Source organism: Chiloscyllium plagiosum, chromosome 4 (genome assembly GCF_004010195.1).
Source record: "Chiloscyllium plagiosum isolate BGI_BamShark_2017 chromosome 4, ASM401019v2, whole genome shotgun sequence".
Lineage (NCBI taxonomy): Eukaryota > Metazoa > Chordata > Chondrichthyes > Orectolobiformes > Hemiscylliidae > Chiloscyllium > Chiloscyllium plagiosum.
This window is the reverse complement of record NC_057713.1, coordinates 50,892,991-50,916,571: the sequence shown is the minus strand read 5'-3', so window position 1 is coordinate 50,916,571 and position 23,581 is coordinate 50,892,991. Positions and strand designations below refer to the sequence as shown.

The window sequence follows — 23,581 nt, the reverse complement described above, 5'->3', positions numbered from 1 at the left end:
TTCACAATAATTCAGTTCCGACCAACAGAACTGTAAGGCAATGAGATAGATTTGGTCATGAGGGAATGGAGATCGTGGTGAGGCAACTAAGGGCAATGGCTAGATTTCAAATATGCATTCGGAAGAAATTTCTGTTCATCCACCATTGGATGACAGCCAAGCAGTGCAACAAATTAGAAACTGATAATTTATAAAGTATACAAAGAAACATTTATATCAGCTAAAATATCATGTTTTAACGTGCTCACAGGAAGAGGTTAGTTCTTTGGACAACAGTGTACAATTATGAATTTTAACCCACCCACAAACTCTGCATTTTGCTGGTCTCCTCCTCTGTGCTGATCTCAACAAAGATGCAAAAAATGTCCACAATGTGTCTGAGATTTTCTTTATTCATTCATGGGACGTGGGTCAATGGTTGGGATAGTATTTATTGCCCATATCTAGTTGCTCTTGAGAAGGTGTTGGTAAGTTGCCTTCTGGAACCACAGCAGTCAATGTAGTGTAGGTAGACCCACAATGTCCTTGAGGTGAGAGTTCGAGGATTTTGACCCAGCGACAGTGATGGAACAGCAATGTATTTCCAAGTTACGATGTTGAGTGGATTGGAGGGTAACTTAGAGGAGATGGTATTCCCATGTATCTGTCACCCTTGTCCTTCCAGATGGAAGAGGTCATGGGTTTGGGAGGTGCTATCAAAGGATCATTGGTGAATTTCTTCAGGTGCATCTTGCACATAGTTCACATTGCTGCTACTGAGCGTTGCAGGTGGAGTGACTGAATATTTGTGGATGTGCTGCCAATCATGTGGGCTGTTTTGTCCTGGATTAGGCTTTGTCCTGTCAAGCTTCTTGAATCTTGTTGGGGCTGCATCCATCCAGGCAAGTGGAGAGTATTCCATCACATTTCTGAGTTGTGCCTTTGTGGATAGGAATCAGGAGGTGAGTTACTCACCGCAGTATTCCTAGCCTCTGACCTGCTCTTCTAGCCATTCTGGTCATGTGGTGTGTTCAGTTGGATTTCTGATCAATGGTAAGCCGCAAGATATTGATGGTGGGGGATTCATTAATGGTTACACCATTAACTGTAAAGGGGCGGTAGTTATATTGCTGCTTATTGGAAATGGTAATTCATGGCATTTCTATAACATGAATGTTATGTGCCACTTGTCAGCCCAAGCCTGAATATTGTTCAGATCATGTTGCCTTTGAACATGGATTGCTTCAGCATCTGAGGAGTTGCAAATGATGCTGAACATTGTGCAATCATCCGTGTACATAACCACTTCTGACCTTATGATGGTGGGAAGGTCATTGATGAAGCAGTAGAAGATGGTTGGGCCTCGGTCAGTACCATGAGGAACTCCTATAGTGATACCCTAGAGCTGAGATGACTGATCTCCAACAAACTCAACATCATCTTGTGTGCCAAGCATGACCCTAAGCAGCATTGATTCCCATTTTGCTAAGCTTCATGATGCCAGACTTGATCGAATGTGGCCTTGAGCTCAGGGGTTGTCACTCTTACCTCACCTCTGAAATTTAACACTTTCTCCATGTTTGACTTTGGGAGCCTAGTGGCCTTAGTGGAACCCAAACTGAGTGTCAGTCAGCAAGTTCTTGCTGAGTAAATGCTGCTTCATAGCACTGTTGATGACACCTTCCATTACTTTACTGATGATCAAGAGTAGACTGAGGGGCGGTAATTGGTAGTCTGGATTTGTCCTGCTTTTTGTGTATAGGGCATACATGGGCTATTTTCTACATTGTCAGTTAGATGCCACTGCTGTAGTTGTACTGGAACAGCTTGGCTATGAGAGCGGCAAGTTATGGAGCTCAAGTCTTCAGTACTATTTCAGGAATGTTCTCAGGGTCCTGAGAGCATTATCCAGTGCCTCCGACCATTTCTTGACATTATGTGGAGTGAATTGAATTATCTGAAATTGGTATCTTTGATGCTGGAGACCACCTGGAGGAAGCTAAGATGGATCATTCACTCGGCACTTATGGCTGAAGATTGTTGTGAATGTACTTCTTTTGTACTGATGTGTTGGGCTCTTCCATCAGTGGGGATGGGGATATTTGTGGAGCCTCCTCCTCCAGTGAGTTGTTCAATAGTCCATCACCATTCACGACTGGATGTGGCAGGGCCTGATTTGATGTTTGTGGGATCATTTAGCTCTGTTTCATGCTGTTGATACTGTTTGGAATGCAAGTAGTCCTGTTTGGTAGCAGCACCAGGTTGACATCTAATTTTTAGGCATGTCTGGCTCTGCTTCTGGCATGCCCTCCCTCACTCTCTATTGAACGAGGGGTTGATCCCCTGGCTAGATGGTAATGGTTGAATGGGGGATATGCTGGGCCATGAGTGCACACTGGGGATATGCTGACATTGATTATATATCAATTGTCAATTGACCAAATACAAAAGGTGGATGCCAATCACGAAATCTTTTAAAGGAATGGCATCATCTCCTCAGAAGTCAGAATGGGGGTAAAGTGTACAATCTAAAAATAAGCAACCTTTTCTCCTCATACTTTCCTGGGTGTAATTCCGAGACACAGAGAGACCAGACTTAGTCAAAGAATCAAAATGCATTTTCTCATATTGACTCACATGGATCATGATCAATAGTTCCTTCAGGAACAGGGAGAAGAAAAGTAGTGTGCGTATTCCTTTCTAATTATTTTCCTCTTATGCCAACCAGCAAATACATGTTTTGATGCCACGTGGGTGCTCACTGATAATTATTACCTCAGACATTCATTCAAATGGTTACCTAATGAAGGATCTTGCTGCCAATGCCTATAGTAGAACCTCAACAGCAATATTTAGAGTCATAGAGATGTACAGCACAGAAACAGATCTTTCGGTACAACTCATCCATGCCGACCAGATATCCCAACCCAATCTAGTCCCACCTGTGAGCACCCGGCACATATCCCTCCAAACCCTTCCTATTCATATACCCATCCAGATGCCATTTAAATGTTGCAATTGTACTAGCCTCCTCTAGCAGCTCATTCCATACACATACCACACTCTGCGTGAAAAAGTTGCCCCTGAGGTCTCTTTTATATGTTTCCCCTCTCGCCCTAAACCTATGCCCTCTAATTCTGGACGCCCCCATTCCAGGGAAAAGATTTTGTCTATTTATCCTATCCATGCCCCTCTCGATTTGATAAATCTCCACAAGGTCATCCCTCGGCCTCTCATGCTCCAGGGAAAACAGCCCCAGCCTATTCAAACTGTCCCTATAACTCAAATCCTCCACTCCTTGCAACATCTTTGGAAATCTTTTCTGAACCCTTTTAAGTTTCACAACATCCTTACAATAGGAAGGAGAGCAGAATTACACACAATATTCCAAAAGTGGCCTAAGCAATGTCCTGTACAGCCACAACATGACCTCCCAACTCCTATACTCAATACTCTGACCAATAAGAGAAAGCATATCAAACGCCTTCTTCACTATCCTGTCTATTTGTGACTCTACTTTCAAGGAGCTATGAACGTGCACTTCAAGATCTCTTTGTTCAGCAACACTCCCGAGGACCTTACCATTAAGTGTATATGCCCTGCTAAGATTTGCTTTCCCAAAATGCAGCACCTCGCATTTATCTAAATGAAACTCAATTTGCCACTTCTCAGCCCATTGGCCCATTAAGATCCCGTTGTAATCTGAGGTAACCTTCTTTGCTGTCCACTATACCTCTAATTTTGGTGTCATCCCATGGAGAACCTTGCCAAAAATCTTCCTCAAATTCAGGTAGATCACGTCCATCACTCTGCCCTCATCAATCCTCTTTGTTACTTCTTCAAAAAACTCAATCAAGTTTGTGAGACATGATTTCCCACGCACAAAGCCATGTTGACTATCCCTGATCAGTCCTTACCTTTCCAAATACATGGACATCCTGTCCCTCAAGATTCCCTCCAACAACTTGCCCACCACCGAGGTCAGGTTCACTGTCTATAGTTCTCTGGCTTGTCCTTACCACTCTTCTTAAACAGTGGCACCACATTAGCCAACCTCCACTCTCCCAGCACCTCACCTGTGACTATCGACGATACAACTATCTCAGCAAGGGGCCCAGCAATCACTTCCCTAGCTTCCCATGGAGTTTTGGGTACACCTGATCAGGTCCTGGGGATTTATCCAATTTTATGCATTTCAAGACATTCAGCACTTCCTCTTCTGTAATATGGACATTTTTCAAGATGTCATCATCTATTTCCCTATTTCTATATCTTCCATGTCCTTTTCCACAGTAAACACTGATGCAAAATACTCATTTAATATCTCCCCCCATCTCCTGCAGCTCCACACAAAGGCCGCCTTGCTGATCTTTGAGGGGCTTTATTCTCTCCTTAGTTACCCATTTGTCCTTAATGGATTTGTAAAAACAATTTGGATTCGCCTTAACTCTATTTGCCAAATCTATTTCATGCCCCCTTTTTGTCCTCCTGAGTTCCCCCTTAAGAATACCCCTACTGCCTTTGTATTTTTCTAAGGATTCATTCAATCTGTCTTGTCTATACCTGACATATCCTTCCTTCTTTCTCTTATCAAACCCTCAATTTCTTTAATGAGCTGAAAATGTGTTGCTGGAAAAGCGCAGCAGGTCAGGCAGCATCCAAGGAACAGGAATATCGACGTTTCGGGATCTCCAGCATCTGCAGTCCTCACTTTCTCCTCACTTTCTTTAGTCATCCAGCATTTTCTATACCTACCAGCCTTTCCTTTGCCTTCAGAATAAGACAGAAGATCAGAATGACAAAGAAATTCAGATAACACAGCTCAGAACTGTAAGTATACATCATTTTAATTAAGTCATTTAATATTTTACATCATGGTAAACATTCAACTATTTACAAAAAAAACCTTTATTTGAATAATTAAACTCCACCAACACACAAACTATTTTGAAATTAGAGGGGTATCATTTCAGGCTTCTCTGGTGATTTATTTTCCATTCAGTATTTCATACTGCTATTAACATCAATTGCTGTTCAAAGAGTAGTCTGTTTCTTTATCAATAAATTAAGGATTCATTTACATTTAAACAATAAATACAAATGAGGTAACAAAAAAGTTAACAAATTTTAAATATAACATTCATCTTCAAATCTGACCGGTGATGGGATAATTGGCGAGGGGACATTATTAGAACAACCTCTTTAGCATTTTTAATCAACTACCAGTTTTATGCAAGGTTTTAATCTCATTTGCACAAATAAATAACTTTTTCTTTTCATACACTGTGGAAAAAACCATTATGAAGTTACTTACTTTCACTAGCAGTCTATATATATAAGGTAGAACAGTTCAACAGTTTTATATTTTTAATAAAAAGGAATGTAGGATGTCATCCACATATTGTCCTATTCTGCCCTGGTCAAATCCGAGTTGTGAGGGAGGCTAAAGCCAATTATTCAGGCTAAAAGTGCAAAGAATAAGGAAATGCTCCCAATGGAACTGATATACAGGAAGTACCATTTTCCAAAAATTTTTTTCAGGTTTTCATTGTCCTCCAAATTCACAGTGAAGATTGACCACATGTGCACATATAGTGTTTGAAATTTCAAATGACTGTTTCCAGGTGATGGAAAGTGATGCAGTACAATGTATATTTAATTTATGTATAATTCTCTTACCCAATAACTGAGAGCAAAACATGTGTTTTCAGGGGTTTGGAGGAGACAGAGGACATTTCTGTTTGACAAAAACACATATTTGCTTTCTTTAAAAAAAAGGGTTTATTTTCATATCACACACCATATATGCATCTATTAGGAACAGGTTAATGCATTTAGGCAAATGCATTACCAGCCCAGATCTCTAAGTTATTGAAAGTGTAATAATTGAAAATGAAAGAGCTTAGCACACTGACAAAGTACATTACTTATTAACTGGTAATATTACTGTAGCAGGTAGATAATTGGACACATTTGAATCAAAAGCACGTACAAATTGTAACAGTGAACAAGAATATTGGGTATTGTAGCTCAAAGGGAAATTGATAAAAGACAGTTAAAAAAATTGTCAGACACCTGACAGGATCAGATTAGTTTGTTCTCAAGGTATGGCAAAGAATCACTAGCCCTTATCTGGTGAATTTCAGAAGCAGGCACTCTTCTCAGAAAATAAACATTATAACTATCATACCTTTAAACGTATGCACTGTATCATCACCGCATCATCCAAATGGCTCATTTACAATGACATGTTAATCTCATAAAATGTTTCTATTTCATACCTTCTTACCAGACTACTGTCAATTAAAAGGCGCAGAACGGAGTACTCTAATGCTATTCTTGAGTGTACATGGAAGTGTAGAGGGTTTACAGGGAACACAAAGATTAGGAAGCCCATTTAATGCATGACTTTCACATACTCAATTTTTCTGAAGAGTTGCCTGCAACTATCCCATTTTGCTCATTATATAAAAAAGATTCTCTTTCCCTGCCATTACTGACTTTTAATAACTAACTGCTTGAGCAGATGGACAATCCATAAAACATCTTTAAAATCTGCCACTCAAGATTTTAGTTTTTATTTAATGTATCAGTGTTAACCTTTGTGTTTATGAATGCATGTAGCTTCCGAAGATTATGCACTTCAAAGAACAAGACAAAGCACCTCGCCCTTTGCTCGTAGTGCTGTGAGCACATTTAGGGTTCACTGCTGTCAAAATCCAGTTACAAAAGTGTGAGGTGTTAAGAGTTATGCACTCATCCATTTTGAAGTAATTAATCTTGGTCCTAAATTCTAACATCTACACTTAGGAAGACATCAATTTCCCAAAAGACCTTTCAGCAGTATTAAATTCTGGTGTTTCTATTGCTGTGCACACATAAATTCTAGTTTTTTTCCTTAATTTTATTTAACTATTTGTCAGCAGTTGAAACTATAGATATGGATGATTCAATGGAGCCACGTACAGAGGTTACAAAAATGCAACAGCAACAACAATTAATGTGAAGCCATGCAAATGACATGGCAGTTAGCAAATATTTAATGCAGCTACATTAACGATAGAAAGTTGAACAGCTTACAATCCTTCGCCATGGTTTACCAAGAATGCCACCCCTGCGCAAAACTGTTCTGATATTTCAAATTCCAAAGGGGCTTAAAGGGATATGAACACTTGGCTGTGTCCCTATTGAACTTGTAACATGAATATGCTACAAATAACCCACCCTGCAATTGCGAAGTTATCACAGTTCCTACCCAGTGTGGCTTATAGTCTGGTCTGGGCCTCTGGGATATAAATTTCAATGCTGTCTGCACTTTCTGTGGCGGAGTTCTGTCTCACAGATGCAGCTCGCTTGGCAGCCATCAGGCGTTTCCGTGCCTCCTGCCTTTGTTTCTCTGTGGCTTCCAGTGATTTTTCACGTTTGAGGGGCACTTGACCCTTTGGTGGTTTCTTTGGCACAGGAGGAGGAATTCTTTTCTCCTGCAGTAAGAAATATAACGGCATGTGAGTGACTAGTATTCTTCAGGTAGGTGTGGCAAAACACAACTGCGGTATTTCACACAATCCATAGATGCATACAGTACCTGGAAACATTGTTGCTGTCGCTGAAAACGTATCAAGTCATTATCAAAATTACTCAACGTTATTGACACCACCATGTCACCATTTCACACAGCAATTATCTTTCCTTCTGGTGCCCAACTACACAGTATCAATATAATATCTCAAGAAAGGCAAGAAAGGACAGAATGTTCTTGTAGCTCTGCAGCCTTGTACTTAAGTTTAGATTTTCGGGAAGCAATAGCTCAGTCAGAAACAGCATTTTATAGGTCAGCAAACAAACTTGCTCCATTAGACGAATTGTCTCATTTCTTATGTGGTTAAACTCAAACTTAGCTTTGTGGGACCACTCTCTCAGTCAGAAGAATGTGGATCAAGAGATTCCAGAGGTTTGACACATAATCCAGGTTGATACTTCAGTATGGCATTAAAGGAGAGTTTGGTGGTTGAGGGTGAAAACTATCAGTTAACATAGCATCCCTCCAGTGTGGAAGCAGGTCATTCAGCCCATCGAGTCCACGCTGTGGACAATGTGCAAACTCCCAACAGTTGCCCAAGGCTGGAAATGAACCTGGGTCCCTGGTGCTGTAAGGCAGCAGTGTTAACTACTGAGCCAACATGTCGACATCTGTTGGTGTCTCAGATGGGTGTATAAGAGTCTATATAGCACAATTTGAAGAATCACAGAAATCCAGCATGGAAAGAGACCATTCAGCCTATTGAGTCTGTACCAACCCCCCCGAAGAGTATCCCACTCAGGTGAAACCCTCACCCTATCTCTGTTACTCTGCATTAACCACAGCTAACCTGCACATTCCTGGACACTGCAGGGCAATTTAGCTTGGCCAATCCACCTAACCTGCACATCTTTGGACTGTGGGTGGAAACTGGAGCACCCGGTGGAGAGCCAAACAGACAGATACTCCAGATACTCCAGGCTGGAATCAACCCTGGATTCCTAGCGCTGTGGGGTAGCGGTATTAATTACTGAGCCACTGTGCTGCCCAACAAGAATAATGACACTGACCAATATTTAAATTAACATGACTAAAACAGAGTAACCACTCAAGTATCTTGTTTATTTTGTGGAATTTTGCCATGCAAAACAAAGTATGTTACAGCCTATTAATATTTTTAAAATGCAATGTATTCTGGGGCATCCAGAGATTCTGAAATGAACTGCATAAATAGAAGCCTGCTCCTTTCCTTCTCAGAAATATTGCTTTAAAGTTGCAGATTTGTGGCACCTGCATTTTTCTGTAAGCCTCATTTTCTCTTCTCTCCTGATTAAATTGGTTCTATTCTTGCGATATTTTTAACCAAATGGCTAACACCATTAATATTGGCAAGCTATTTTATCACTCCAGGGGTTGAGTATTACTTGGGAAAACATCATTTTGCCAGGAAGTATAATAAAAGAAGCCTACTATCTAAATAGTGAGAGATGGCAGAGAAATGGAGAGGAATCTGAGTGTCCTAGTAAATGCATCACAATATGTTAACATGCAAGGACATACGTAATTGGAAAGCTAACAGAATGCTTTTGTTTATTGCGAGGAACATTGAATACAGAAGTAGGGAGCATAAGCTTCAGTTGTTCAGGGCACTTGTGAGACAACCTCCAGAATACCATGTACAATCTTGGTCTGCTTCTTTAAGGAAGGATACAAATTCGTTGGAGGCAGTTCAGAATAGGTTTACTGGACTGAAAATGGGCACGTGTTCTTATGAAAAAGACAAGCTAAGGTTGTATCCACTGGAGCTGGAAAGGGATTGAAACATATATGTTCCTGAGGCAGGCTGTCTGGGGAAAAGATGCTTTTTTTCAGATGGGAGAATCTGGAAGTAGCAGTCATAATTCCATAATAAAAAATCACTCATTTATGCTGGGCCCTCTACTTTTTGTCATTTACATAAATGATTTGGATGCCAGCATAAGAGGTACAGTTAGTACGTTTGCAGATGACACCAAAATTGGAGGTGTAGTGGACAGCGAAGAGGGTTACCTCAGATTACAACAGGATCTGGAACAGATGGGTCAATGGGCTGAGAAGTGGCAGATGGAGTTTAATTCAGATCAATGTGAAGTGCTGCATTTTGGGAAAGCAAACCTTAGCAGGACTTATACACTTAATGGTAAGGTCCTAGGGAGTGTTGTTGAACAAAGTGACCTTGGAGTGCAGGTTCATAGCTCCTTGAAAGTGGAGTCGCAGGTAGATAGGATAGTGAAGAAGGAGTTTGATATGCTTTCCTTTATTGGTCAGAGTTCCCTGGGGTCAGGGAGTCCAGAACTAGAGGGCATAGGTTTAGGGTGAGAGGGGAAAGATATAAAAGAGACCTAAGAGGCAACTTTTTCATGCAGAGGGTGGTACGTGTATGGATTGAGCTGCCAGAGGATGTGGTGGAGGCTGGTACAATTGCAACATTTAAGTGGCATTTGGATGGGTATAAGAATAGGAAGGATTTGGAGGGATATGGGCCGGGTCCTGGCAAGTAGGACTAGTTTGGGTGGGGATATCTGGTCGGCATGGACGGGTTGGACCGAAGGGTCTGTTTCCATGTTGTACATCTCTATGACTTTATGACTCTATGACAGAAATAAGGAGAACCTTTGTCTAACAGAGAATAGTAAGTCTTTGGATTTCTTTCAAAAGACAGTTGAAGTAGAGTCTTTAAGAAAGAGATAAATAGAATCTTGATGAGCATGAGGGTGAAAGATAAGCAGGAATGTGGAATAATCAAGTCAGACATAATCCTATTGAATGGTGAAACAGGTTCAAGTGTTCTACTTCTGCTCCTCATTCATTTATATATTCATATGTTGTTGACTTAGTGAACAACATACATAATGGTTGGATTAAGGGCAAGAAAGGGAAGTTTCTATTTTTCAGTACATGTACTCTCTTGGGGTATGTGTTTTCCATCTAAAAGTATAGTTGAATCATTTAGGTATGACATTACCTTTTTAAGATGTAGGCAAGTGTCTTTTTTTTGAGATGCAAATGTGAAGTTCATTGAATAAACCTACTGAACTATAACCTGGTGTTATGTAATTTTTAACTTCATCTAATTTGCAGATTACTGACATCTAATTAGCTCAATGTAACATCAGTATTCACTGGCTATTCTTGTTTGACTGATATCAAATCTTTTGTGTTCCTGGCTGAAAAAAATTACATTAAAATAAATGATTATTAAGCCTTTGTTAAAGGCAATTTATTTTCTGCACATTTTCTTCTGCAGTACTCATTCTTGCCAATATCAGTAGCTCATGCCTGGATAATGCTTCACAAACATGCAACAATCTGCCACCTTATTTTATTTCAATATCTTGTAAATGTTTCTAAATTGTGGATAATAATTCAACTGTGGACAGAATTAAAACTGAGTGCAATTCCATCTTTAGTCAGTACCCTGATTCAACCAGGATCATTTGATAGCAATCAGAAACAGAGAGCTGGCTAATTTCTCTGCTACCCAGCCTGAAGATATTATTAGCTGTGCTTTTCCAGCAACACATTTCCAGCTCTGATCTCCAGCATCTGCAGACCTCACTTTCTCCTTGAAGATATTATGGGAAATTGTCTCACCTCATTGTTAACTCAGTCTAGATGAGGTGCGGACTGTCTTTGTCTGTTTGCTATCATACCACAATAATTGCAGCACAGTTTACGTTAGCCTCGTATAAATATTAAAATTATGTTTCCTCATATAAGTATTAAAATTATGTTTTTATGCTTGTGGTTAGCAGGCAATCGATGCTTGCATGAATTTACATGAGTCAATAAAAATGTATTAATTATAAGCAACATTGTTAAGTGCATTATATTTTATCACATCTCTGTTATCATTTGGGAGGTCTGTACACAAACATAATAACAATTTATTTTAATTATGTACCTTGCACTGAATTTGCTGGAGGAAATATCCTTTTTCCATCATTTATAGGGCAACACAACAATTTAAATATTGACACAGGAAAGTTGCAATGATCTTGATATGTCAGACAACCATAAAACTAAAATAGTAATGAACTAAGCCTTTAAAGAAGCCTATGAGCTATTAAATGTCTTAAGCATTATTTTAAATGTTAAATATCAAATCTGTAATTGCTGTGCAGAGGAAACGAAGGCTGAGTATTTAGGTATGAACTTCTATGCATATGGAAAGCCTCTCCATTGTTATGAGAGTGGTGGTGGAGGCCTGACTAATTTGCACATCCATCACCGTTCATGGAAGCAACTGTATGTGTTAAAGTGAAACTGTCGCGGATTGATCTTGTTTTCACTGGGTATGTCCATAGCATGATGAATGTGCTTTAGAGACAACAAGATGATGCCTAAAACGTTCAGAGCTTTGCACATATAATGTTTTGGACATGGCCCTGGGACACCTTTGCAAATGGTCAAGTGTTCTTTCCTGGAGGTCAGGTGCACTGTGAAAGAGGTATGGGGCTCCTTGAGTGAGATTTTGTGCTCTCTGAGCTTTTAAAAATAGACATTAGTATGCTTAAGATGTTCTATAAACTCATTGAAACTAACAAGCTGATTGGAAATGTGAAAGCAATGGTCAAGAGAACTGTAAAGATGTCATGAATTTAAATTTCCTTTCAATATTTGCAAAGATTACCTCCACAGTTTAAAAAGAATCAGTACCTACTAATCCACTATATTGACATAGGCCTGAGGGCCATCATTAAAGGATCAGTGCTATGTGACTGATTACACAATAGCAAATTCATCAAGAGCCACGCAAAAGCTTTATTGAATCTAAACATAGGTCTGGACCACTGCACATGTTGGATATTGTGTGAGTTGAGTTGAAAAGTGTGGTGCTGGAAAAGCGCAGCAGGCCAGGCCGCATCCGTGGAGCAGGAGAATCGATGTTTTGGGCATAAGCCCTTCTTTAGGAATGAGGCTGGTGTGCCAAGTGGGTTGAGATAAAAGGTGGGGGGGGGAAGGGCGCTGTGAATACGATCGGTGGAAGGAGGTGAGGGTGAGGGTGATAGGTCGGAGAGGGGGTGGGGGTGGAGAGGTTGAGAAGAAGATTGCAGGTGAGGGCAGTGCTTAATCCGGGGTTGGGACTGAGATAAGGTGAGGGGAGTTGGCATGGGTACATACAAGAAAAAAGATGGGGTGATAAGGGAATATGGATTGGTACTAAGGTGGCATTGAGGCATTAAGAGGCTATGTGGAGTAGGTAAGATGGCATGGATTGAGAGGGTCATGGCATGGAATCAGAGTATGAGAGGGTCATTTAAGGTATTAGAGGAGCAAAGGTTGGCATGAAGTATATAAGGAGCCATGGTGAGAGGGTTATGGAAATGAGGTGGCATGAATTGGGTAAATGATTGTGCGGGGTGGGGGTGAAGAGATGTGATAGCTATTCTTTGCCAGTGTATCAAGTCAGGCCTTTTACCCAGCTGTTTCCAAGCTATTTTCTGTATCCCATGACTCCCATTTACACATGTCTACACAAATGAGAACATGGACCATCGTGCATCATCTTGACTGAACAAATATGGCAGTTCCTTTATTGTCGCTGGGTCAAAATGCTAGAACTCTCAACTTAACAGTAATATACTTTCCTTACACAAACTGCAGGGACTGTCCGAGAAGGCAGCTCAGCAGCACCTTGTTGAGGACAAGTAGGGATGGCTAACAGATGCTGGTCTTGCCAACAACATAGATCCTATAAATTAATTTTTGAAAGGTCTACTTTATAGTGATTTTATACTTTGCTGTTACGATCATGCCGATTTAATCCTTGTTTCAGTGTGCCTTATGTTAATATTACCGTTCACATTCATTGTGAACAGACTGGATCCGTCTCTTGTTTCTCTGGGTATTGGGTTGCACTCTGAGTGCTGCTCTCTTTTCACTACACTGCTACCCCTTTTAGTCTCTAGTTTCCCTAAGCTATCCTTATCCACAAGGCTCTCACACTTTTCAGTACTGTACCACAGGTTACAGTTTACTTTACAGGTTACTGAATATAGTTCTCTGGTGTAGTGTCTCCACTCTCCCTACCCCCATATTACATCTCTCTCTCTGATCTGTTCTTTTCTACTTGTTGCCTTGCTCTACTCTGCTGATGTCAGAGTAACACAATAAGTCACATCATCATCCATTGTCCACCTGAGCTTCTTTCTTAATCATAGAAACATAGAAAATAGGTACATGTTTAGGCCACTTGGCACTCGCTCAACCATTCAATATGATCATGGCTGATCATCCAAAGCAGTATCCTGTTCCGACTTTCCCCCCATGCCCTTTAGATCTCTTTATTCCTAAGAATTCTACCTCTCTCCTTCCTGAAAACGTTCAATGTTTTGACCTTAACCACTGTCTGTGGCTCAGTTTACATGATTCTAACAATTTGCTTTTTGAACTTACTTGCACTATAACTGATATCATTAACATTATCTTCCACACCTCCAAAATCCAAACCCAACAGGACAAAAGAGTTTAGACATCTGACTGGTTGCCCTGATTTGCTTTGTTTGATTTTCACACACAGGGCTAATGGTTCTCTCCCATTCCTTTAACTTTTGTTCAATCCTGTATGCATTTGACAGAGGCTGGTTGTCTCTGTCTTATTCCTGATGAAGGACGTTTGCCAGAAATGTCGATTCTCCTGCTCCTCGGATGTTGCCTGACCTGTTGTGCTTTTCCAGCACTACATTTGCGACACTCATCTCCAGCATCTGCAGTCCTCACTTTTGCCTATGTCTTTGTTCACATCCAGTGGTAACCAAATTCATTCCCACTTTTGGCTTGAGTCAGATCAACACCTTTCCAGTTCTCCTGAACATTCCATCAGATGTCAAGGTTTTGTTGGATCTTAGGTGATCTGTTGCTTGAAGGACTGTTGGCTCTGCTTATCTGTCCTTCCTCCAGACTTTTGCACAAAGTTGACAGTATTTTTGTTCCATGCCTTCTGCTATACCACTTCTGTTGTTTCCTTCTATGGTCTTTTCTCTCTCTTCACAGTCTTCCTGTTGTCCTGAGACATTATATTCAGCCTGACATTGCATCACAACAATGATATCTCTGTTTTTAATCTTCCTTCCATGAATTGTTTTGCCAGTGGATATACATTTTAATTATGTTGATCTACATTGAGCATTGTTAAGTACAAGTCTGCTATCTTGGGACATTAGGGACTTGATGGTTTTGATCACCTTCACTGCTTCCCCATTTCCGGAAGGGATAAATTGGAGAAGTGGTAGATACCTGGTTCTGCAGTGAACTTATGGAATTCCACATTCACAAATTGACATCTGTTATCCAGAACTGTTTCCTCTGGAAAACAATGTGTTGCAAAATCTGTGCTCCAATAACTGCTTCTGATGTAGCTTCAATGTAGCAGTCAATGAGTAAAGGATGTGTCTTCCCTTTGTCATTAGATAAATCTGTGCTGTCTTCTCCCACAGTCATGTTATAAGTTCTTAAGGCCCTCAAAGTTTGGGTGAAGATTTGTAGCTCGGGTGCTCGTTGTTGTGGTTCTGTTCGCCGAGTTGGAAATTTTTGTTGCAAACGTTTCGTCCCCTGTCTAGGTGACATCCTCAGTGCTTGGGAGCTTCCTGTGAAGCGCTTCTGTGGTGTTTCCTCCGGCATTTATAGTGGCCTGTCCCTGCCGCTGACAACCGGATGCGGCAGGGACAGGCCACTATAAATGCCGGAGGAAACACCACAGAAGCGCTTCACAGGAAGCTCCCAAGCACTGAGGATGTCACCTAGACAGGGGACGAAACGTTTGCAACTAAATTTTTAAGGCCTAGTTGGCACCTGACTGTGGATAGCACATATGAGACATAATCTGATAAAATCTTCAATTTCTTTTGGAATGTCAGGCCACCATATAGATTGCAGAGATCTATAACTGCGCTGTGTGATTCCCAAGTATCTGCTGTGAAGTCATTTTAAGAATTCTTGCCTCACAGACTTCAGTGTGACCAGTCCATTGTTGTACAGCTATAGGTCTTCCACAACTGTTTAGTATTGCATCTGTTCAAGGTATGTCTTCAAAACCTGATCTGCTGGATAGTATATGAACTCTCACTTCGAGAAAGAGCTGGTACTGCAACATTCTATTTACTCAAATTTACCATTAGGGTTGGGGAGCAATGCAACTGGGTAGTTGGGGCAAGAGGCCATCATGAGTGTTGTGAACTCAGGGAAACAGTAGTAACAAAAATATTTTGTGATTAAAGATTTACTTTTAATTGGCAGTTATTGTAGAATATGTCTGAATTTCAATCTATTAATTTCTCTTGGTGATGAAAATGAATATTAACCCTGCCCCAGTTTGATCTGTGGTTTGTACTGAACTAATTGATTTCAGTCTACTCAACATCCAAAACCTTCCTTCTAAATCAACCTTGCAACACTTCTTTGATCAGAGAGTTACAACGCATTTCATAGAATCGCTAGGCACGGAATTTTTTCAGATTATCTGACATCTATTGTAAATGTCACCCAAAATAGATCTGTGAAACCACCAAGACATTACAGATAGAAATCTGAAAACGATGCAAATTAGAGAAATGCATTTTGTTTTTTAAAAACCGATTTATTGGGAATATTAAAATTACCTTCTTTTCAGGAAGTTCCATCTGCTTCCAATTGCTTGCCTTCAGTTGATGCAGCTCATCAAATTTCATACTGACATTTTCAATAGACAACTGCAGCATGTCCCAAAATCCTGCCAAGTCTTGGGAGGTTAATCGAGGACAAGCATTTGGATTCTATGCACAGCAGGAAAAGAATGTGTAAGCTTGGCACTTATTTTATTTTCTAAGAATACATGCAGACATAGACATATAGGCTTTTTTTTTGCTTGTATTAGATCCTTATTTTGATGGTTTTGCTCTGCCAGTAAAATTAAAACTGTTGGAAGATAAACAATTCAGGTCAGTCACTGCTGTGATGAATCAATGTTGTCATGGTTACAGTAATTTGGCGGGAACAAGCTTGATGGAATGCAGATTAATACAATATTCACATACCATGTTTTCTTCACATAGTCCACTGAATTGTTGGAACTTCTGGGACATTAACAGTTGAGCACTTCCAATAGCACTTCGTATTTTCCCCAAAACTAAAGATAAACAACACGAGGAAGAAGTGATATTCAGTGAACTTCAAATAATCTGTACACTGCACAGTAATATTTCAGTTCAATACCTAAGTCAGTGTTACTTGAAAATAAGTCTGTACTCAGCTAAGCGCTTAAATGTTTTGGATATTTTTTAAAAAGTTAATAAAAATGAGAGAAACTGTTACAGAATAAATTTTCAGAATACCTGTAATCAATTTTACTTTCTGTGAAATAAATAAATTAAAACCTTGTTTATGCTCAATTTTGGATAATTAAATTTGTATAAGCAAATATCCAGATACCGCTTTCCATCTGCCTCCATCTTTGCTCAATATCCATAAACAGGCAAGAGCTGCTGTACTGTTATCAGGAACACTTCCTTTCCTCCCCTAACCCAAAGATAAGGCAGTCAAACGATGGTCCTGTACTACAGCCTCAGATCAGCTGACAGCTGGAGTTCTTCCTGGTTGCTGCAGCTACTCAATGGACAAAGCTTCTGAGCCAATGGACAGTCACTTTCTTCAAAATACTCATCAAGGACATCTGCGGGGATGCATTCTGGCAATTACCCCTTCTACCTCAGACTCAGATAATTTACTGAAGGGCAGGTTTCTATAAAAGGGGCATCCACAAGCACTGGGATGTAGCGAAATATGTCATTAGGCATTTCTGAAATTTGCATGCTCGGCATTTGGACAATCCACAAGTTGTATCAAATGCCTTTCCCATCCTCCTCCAAAAAAGTGTAGAATGCAGATATCAAAATCAACAAAAAATATTGCTTCTCTTGGCTGGGTTATCACATAGGCATCACTTTCATTGCCAAGTAATAGTCACTTTACTATTGACAATGAAAATCAATAGCAGGACTGAGATGAAGAATGAATGTATCAGTTTAGTATTTCAGCTCTTGGAGGAGGATAGTATGTGTAAATAATTCCTAAACCAAACAGAGGTAGTAACTGTACAATACATTCTGAGCTGAATGGTGTTTGAACCAACTATATAGTCAACCCCCTAATCCTGAGACTCTTCTACAGCTAGAAGAAATTACCACACACTGACCATTGTGTTAAGTCCCTTCAGGGGAGTTTCCTTTGAATTTTTGCTGACTGCTGTTTCAAAGAGGTACAGTTGGTAGTGGTTGAAGAGGTGAGAAGCAGGAAACTTCTGCTGAGAAGTTAGTGGACTTTATGAAGTGGTTTTGTGAAATGTAAGGAAAAGTGGGGCATTCAATAATTTACAGGTACCTGATGATGAAATTGAAAATAATGCTGACACACAGAGATTAGGAATTATGTTGTGAGCAACTCCTCTCCCTAAAGCCTGTCCACCATCTACAAAGCACAAGTGAGGAGTGTGATGGAATACTCTCCAGTTGCCTGGATGGGTGCAGCTCCAACAACACTCAAGAAGCTTGACACCATTCAGGTCAAGGTTAATGCTTGATTGGCATCCTATTATTTATCTTAACCATCAACTCCAACACCAACACACAGTAGTAACAATGTGTACCCACATGCAAAATGCATTGTAACAACTTGCCAAGCTTCCTTTGATGGCACTTAAACCTATGACTTCCACCAATTAAACAGAAGGTGAAGGGCAGCAGAGGCATGGGAACACCCCACTATGGTTTCCATCCAAGCTACTGTATCACTGTTCCTTCGCTGTCAGTGGAATTATTTTGTAACAGCACTACAGGCCAATCTACCTCATCTAGACACCAACATTTCAAGAAAGCAGAATACCATCACCTTCTCAAGCCCCACTGCAAATGGGGAATAAATTCTGGCTGCCAATGATGCTCTCATCCCATGAAGGAATGGAAAAAGAACTTGATGTTTGAGCCAAATGGGTGGATAGGAACAATCCAAGATGAAATGGTCTTGATAGTGCGTCAATACCAAGTTATGGAAATGCAGACCTTGACAAGATACAGAAGATACCCTGGTCACCGACAGCACCCGGATTCACCTCTCGTCATTTAGATATGTTTTGCCAATGGGCTAAGATAGGTTAGGATGAGATATTGAGGCTGATGTTGTACCTCTCTCCCTCATTATAATCTAATTCTTGTACTCCCATTTGGAGAGAAAAAACCTTTAATTACCAAAAGGATCACCTTAATGCTCAAGACCTCAGCTCTCAGTTACTTAACAAAATTTAGGGCAAATCTTCCCAGTCCTTGAACTGGAATTGGTCAGAAAGTTGGGAAGATAATGTGAGATTAGCAGTGAAGAGCTTCTCATTGTCAACAATAAACCATCCCATTCTCCAACCAAGTGTTGAATGGCAAGACAAGATTCTCATTAATTATTGCATATATTAGTGTTTGCTAGTATTGTCATTATGGTGATATCTCATTGCAATGATATGCAGTTTCCCATTCCCCACCAAGTGGACAGAAACATGACAGCGACAATTCCTGACATTAAAATCTGAGCTGTAACTTGGCGACTCCAGCCTTGGACTTCCATCAGTCATTAACATCTCAAGCCATGCTTCACAGTCAATGGAGACTGACTGAGAGTAGAGCAGAGGACCCCAATCCAACAGGTCCTCTCAGGTTCTGATAGAAAAGCTGGATGCCAATTACTCTCTGTCTGCCATGTTCAGGGCAAATTAAACTGAAATGTGCAAAGCAGCTGTAGACTGTTACCACTTGATCGGTGCATGACTGGTCTTTAAAGATGCTTTCTAGTAGTGAAAGACATTTCCTTTCTCAAGGACTGCCAGAGGACTAAACCCCTGCCAGGCCTGTCTGGCAGATGGACAGACAGTCGCGCGCACATGCACACACATACATACATCTCACTCCATCCATCATTCTCTCAGTCCGCAGAAAACAACCCTCAACAGTGCAGAAACATCCGTGTCTCGAGCAATCAAATAGGAAGTACTATCCACTGTTGTATTGGTTCCCCATTACCCCTAAACTGCATTTCATTTTAACATGCCACAACATGTGACCTGTGCCATGGTCACACATTTCTCTCTTTTGTGTCTTGCTGGTCCCAATCGGGTGTCCATGGTGACTGTGGTCAAGAGATTGCCTTCTGCATCTCTGAGGAGGACTGCACAGACGCCTTACAGGAAGCAGCAGCAAGGCTACCTGCTGCATTGCCAACTGCACAGATAGTGACACTTCAGTGGGCACTTTTATCAAATTGGGAATTCTTGGCATCTATTTTTTAATCCAGCACATGATGGAATAGAACCTACATGTCAATGAGGTGAAATTCAGTGTTAACGAAGGTGATAAGAGCAGTAATTCCAATTAATAAACGCTGATACATTGTATTATGTCTACGATTTGGAAGATCACAGAACTGACATGAGCGTTTTTGCATTTCCCCAGATTTAGCTTTGAATTCATACAACAGCGCAATGTTTGAATTTTACTGCTCCTATCTAACAAGATACATTGGCAACTTGTTGCAAAATACTTTATGTTTCATTTGCATCTACAAAAGAAATCATAGAACTTGGGTAAAATTTATATTATTGTACGTTGTGTCCCATTCAACAAATGTCACTTCTCCTGATCAAAAAAGACAGTCATCAGTTGGTGAGGAGATAATTGTTTTGTCAGGTAGATAACAAGTATTAGGAACTCACAAAACATGCTGAGTCACTCAACTCATAAAATGGCTAATCCATGTTATCGCAGCAGCAGAAGGTGTTCCATCAATAGAAGGTTGCTCAATGTATAGTGCGCAATGAATTCATATGAAAACTAAACTGATTACTATGTGGTAAAGGAAGGGCTACTTTGAGCCCTGATCAACTGCATGGCCGTCTGAATATCTCGCAATTGAAAATCAGTACCTCTTATGCATACATTATCAACTTTAATATGAAAACTTTTCAAATGAAGCAGATAAATCAGTAATCTCTAAGCAACCTTTTCCAATAGCTTTCTGCCACACTTCCTCAGAACTAACACAACATCACTTACTATTTCAGCCAGAGTTGTGGAACAGCCAGGCCAGCAGATACTGTTTGTGAATAAAATTATATTAATGTAGTCAGCGATATATAGATTAACTAACAATTCAAAATGCTTAGAGCTTTTGAAAAGATCTGTAGTGAGGGTTATGGATGAGGTTGGAGATTTGTTCGCTGAGCTGAAGTGTTTTTCTACAGACACTTTGTCGCCTCACTAGATGACATCGTCAGTGTATCTTTAATAAGGTGTTGGTGCTCCGTCCTGCCTGGTGCTCATATGTCTCCGTTTATTGGTACTTCTGATTCTGTACCTGAATGGTTTGTACACGGGGTCCAGTTCAATGTGTCTATTGATTTGCATTCCGGATGGAGTGCCAGGCTTCAAGAAATTCTCTGGCGTGTCTCTGTTTAGCCTGTGCTAGGATGGTTACATTGTCCTAGTTTGATTTGTGTCCTTCGTTGTCTGTGTGGCTGGAAATGAGAGAGTGCTGACGCTTGTACACTTGGATGGTCAGTTTTCTTCCTGTAGGATTTCTTGTTGATAACATTCATCCTGTTGGATGTGGGTGTCGGATCTTTATCAGGAGCTGGTGGAAGGTGTTTACTGGTTTGTGGGCCACTAAGATTCATAGGGGTCTGAGTAGTCGGTTAGTCAATTCTGAGTGCACGAACATCAACTCACCACTGCCAGACATGACCCTTACTCTGTCATTTCCGACCATGCAGACAAGGAAAGACACAAATTCAACTGGGACAATGTAATCATCCTAGCACAGACTAAACAGAGACATGTGAGACAATTCCTTGAAACCTGGCTCTCCAACCAGAACTCAATCAATAGACACATTGAACTGGACCCTGTATACAAACCACTCAGGTGCAGAACCGGAAATACTAAAAATGGGAAAACCAGACGGGACAGAGCACCAATACCTTATCGAAGACGCACTAATGATGTCACCTCATGAGGCAGTGAAACGTCTGCAGAAAAACACACCAGCTCAGCGAACAAATCTACGACCTCAATTCAAAATGCATTAAGCTACACTGACAAAGTTCAGTGCTTTTTTTAAAGTGGAGTAATTTCTGCAATTGGAAGGCTAGGACAAACAATCATTCTAGGCATTCTGTTGCTAAATGCAATTAAACAATTTATGCCCAGGCGAATGTCAGAGAGCCATAGTTATGATGATTTCTTGATGTAGATCCAGAGTTTGACAACAATACTATGGTCCCTTTTGATCTACTCCACTAACAATTCCAAGGTTTCTTTTCTCCATTTTTATCAACTGCCAACAAAGTTGAAGGATTTGGAGGTGCTAGTGTAGGACTGGGGTACCCCTGCCCCACTGAACTCATCTCCACCTACCTTGACACTGTCCTGTCCCCCCCCAGCCCAGGAACGCCCCACATATGTTTGAGACACCACCCACGCCCTCCACCTCCCCCAAGACTTCTGTTTCCCTGGCCCCCAACGTCTCATCTTCACCATGGACATCCAATCCCTCTACACCTCCATCCGCCATGACCAAGGCCTCCAAGCCCTCTGTTTCTTCCTCTCTCAATGTCCCCAACAGTACCTTCCACTGACACTCGCATTCGTTTGGCTGAACTGGTCCTCACCGTAACAATGTCTCCTTCGAATCCTCCCACATCCTGCAGACCAAAGGGGTAGTCATGGGCACCCGTATGGGCCCCAGCTATGCCAATCTCTTTGGCGGCTACTTAGAACAGTCCATCTTCTATAGTTACACCACTCCCCACCTCTTCCTCCGCTATATTGATGACTGCATCGGCACCACCTCATGCTCCCGTGAGGAGGTTGAGCAGTTCATCAAGTTTACCAACACATTCCACCCTGACCTTAAATTCACCTGGACTGTCTCTGACACCTCCCTCCCCTTCCTGGACCTCTCCATCTCCATCAATGACGACCAACTTGACACTGACAATTTTTACAAACCCACCGTCTCCAACAGCTACCTGGATTACATCTCTTCCCACCCTACCTCCTGCAAAAATGCTATCCCGTATTCCCAATTCCTCGGCCTCCGCCATATCTGCTCCCAGGAGGACCAGTTCCACCACAGATCACACCAGATGCAATTTCCCTTCTCATGTGGTTGAAGATGCCCTCCAATGCATCACATCCACATCCCGCACCTCTGCCCTCAGACCCCACCCCTCCAACCGTAACAAGGACAGAACACCCGGTCCTCAACTTCCACCCCACCAACCTTTGCATAAACCGCATCATCTGCCGACATTTCCGCCACCTCCAAACGGACCCCACCACCAGGGACATATTTCCCTCCCCACCTCTTTCTGCAAAGACTGTTCCCTTAGTGACTACCTGGTCAGGTCCACAACCCCCCAACAAACCACCGTCCCCTCCTGGCACCTTCCCCTGCCACCGCCGGAATTACAAAACCTGCACACACATCTCCCCCCTCACCACCATCCAAGGCCCCAATGGAGCCTTCCACATACATCAAAGTTTCACCAGCACATCCACCAATGTCATTTATTGTATCCGTTGCTCCCGATGCGGTCTCCTCTACATTGGGGAGACCGGACACCTTCTTGCAAAGCGTTTTAGGGAACTTCTCTGGGACACTGGCACCAATCAACCCCACCTCCTCATGGCCAAACATTTCAACTCCCCCTCCCACTCTGCTGAGGACATGCAGGCCCTGGGCCTCCTCCACCACCGCTCCCTCACCACCTGACGGCTGGAAGAAGAACGCCTCATCTTCCATCTTGGAACACTTCAACCCCAGGGCATCAATGTGGACTTCACCAGTTTCCTCATTTCCCCTCCACCCACCTCACCCCAGTTCCAACCTTCCAGCTCAGCACTGTCCCCATGACCTGTCCTACCTGCCAATCTCCCTCCCCACCTATCCGCTCCACTCTTCTCTGACCTATCACCTTCATCCCCACCCCCATCCACCTATTGTACTCTTTGCTACCTTCTCCCCAGCCCC

At 41.5% G+C, this 23,581-nt stretch overlaps 1 protein-coding gene across 11 annotated transcripts in view; it reads right to left on the bottom strand.

Moving 5' to 3' along the window:
* Positions 1-4,824: 4,824 nt before the first annotated feature.
* The window catches only part of dlgap1a (discs, large (Drosophila) homolog-associated protein 1a), a 767,710-nt gene continuing 748,953 nt past the window's right edge, over positions 4,825-23,581 (bottom strand). For all 11 annotated transcript variants that reach the window (XM_043688191.1, XM_043688189.1, XM_043688201.1 and 8 more), the window contains 3 exons: positions 16,552-16,643; positions 16,138-16,290; positions 4,825-7,460 (listed from right to left, as the gene is read on the bottom strand). In XM_043688191.1, the coding sequence (XP_043544126.1) occupies positions 7,245-7,460; positions 16,138-16,290; positions 16,552-16,643 (461 nt within the window). In that variant the 3' untranslated portion in view covers positions 4,825-7,244. The remainder of the gene's footprint in view (positions 7,461-16,137; positions 16,291-16,551; positions 16,644-23,581) is intronic.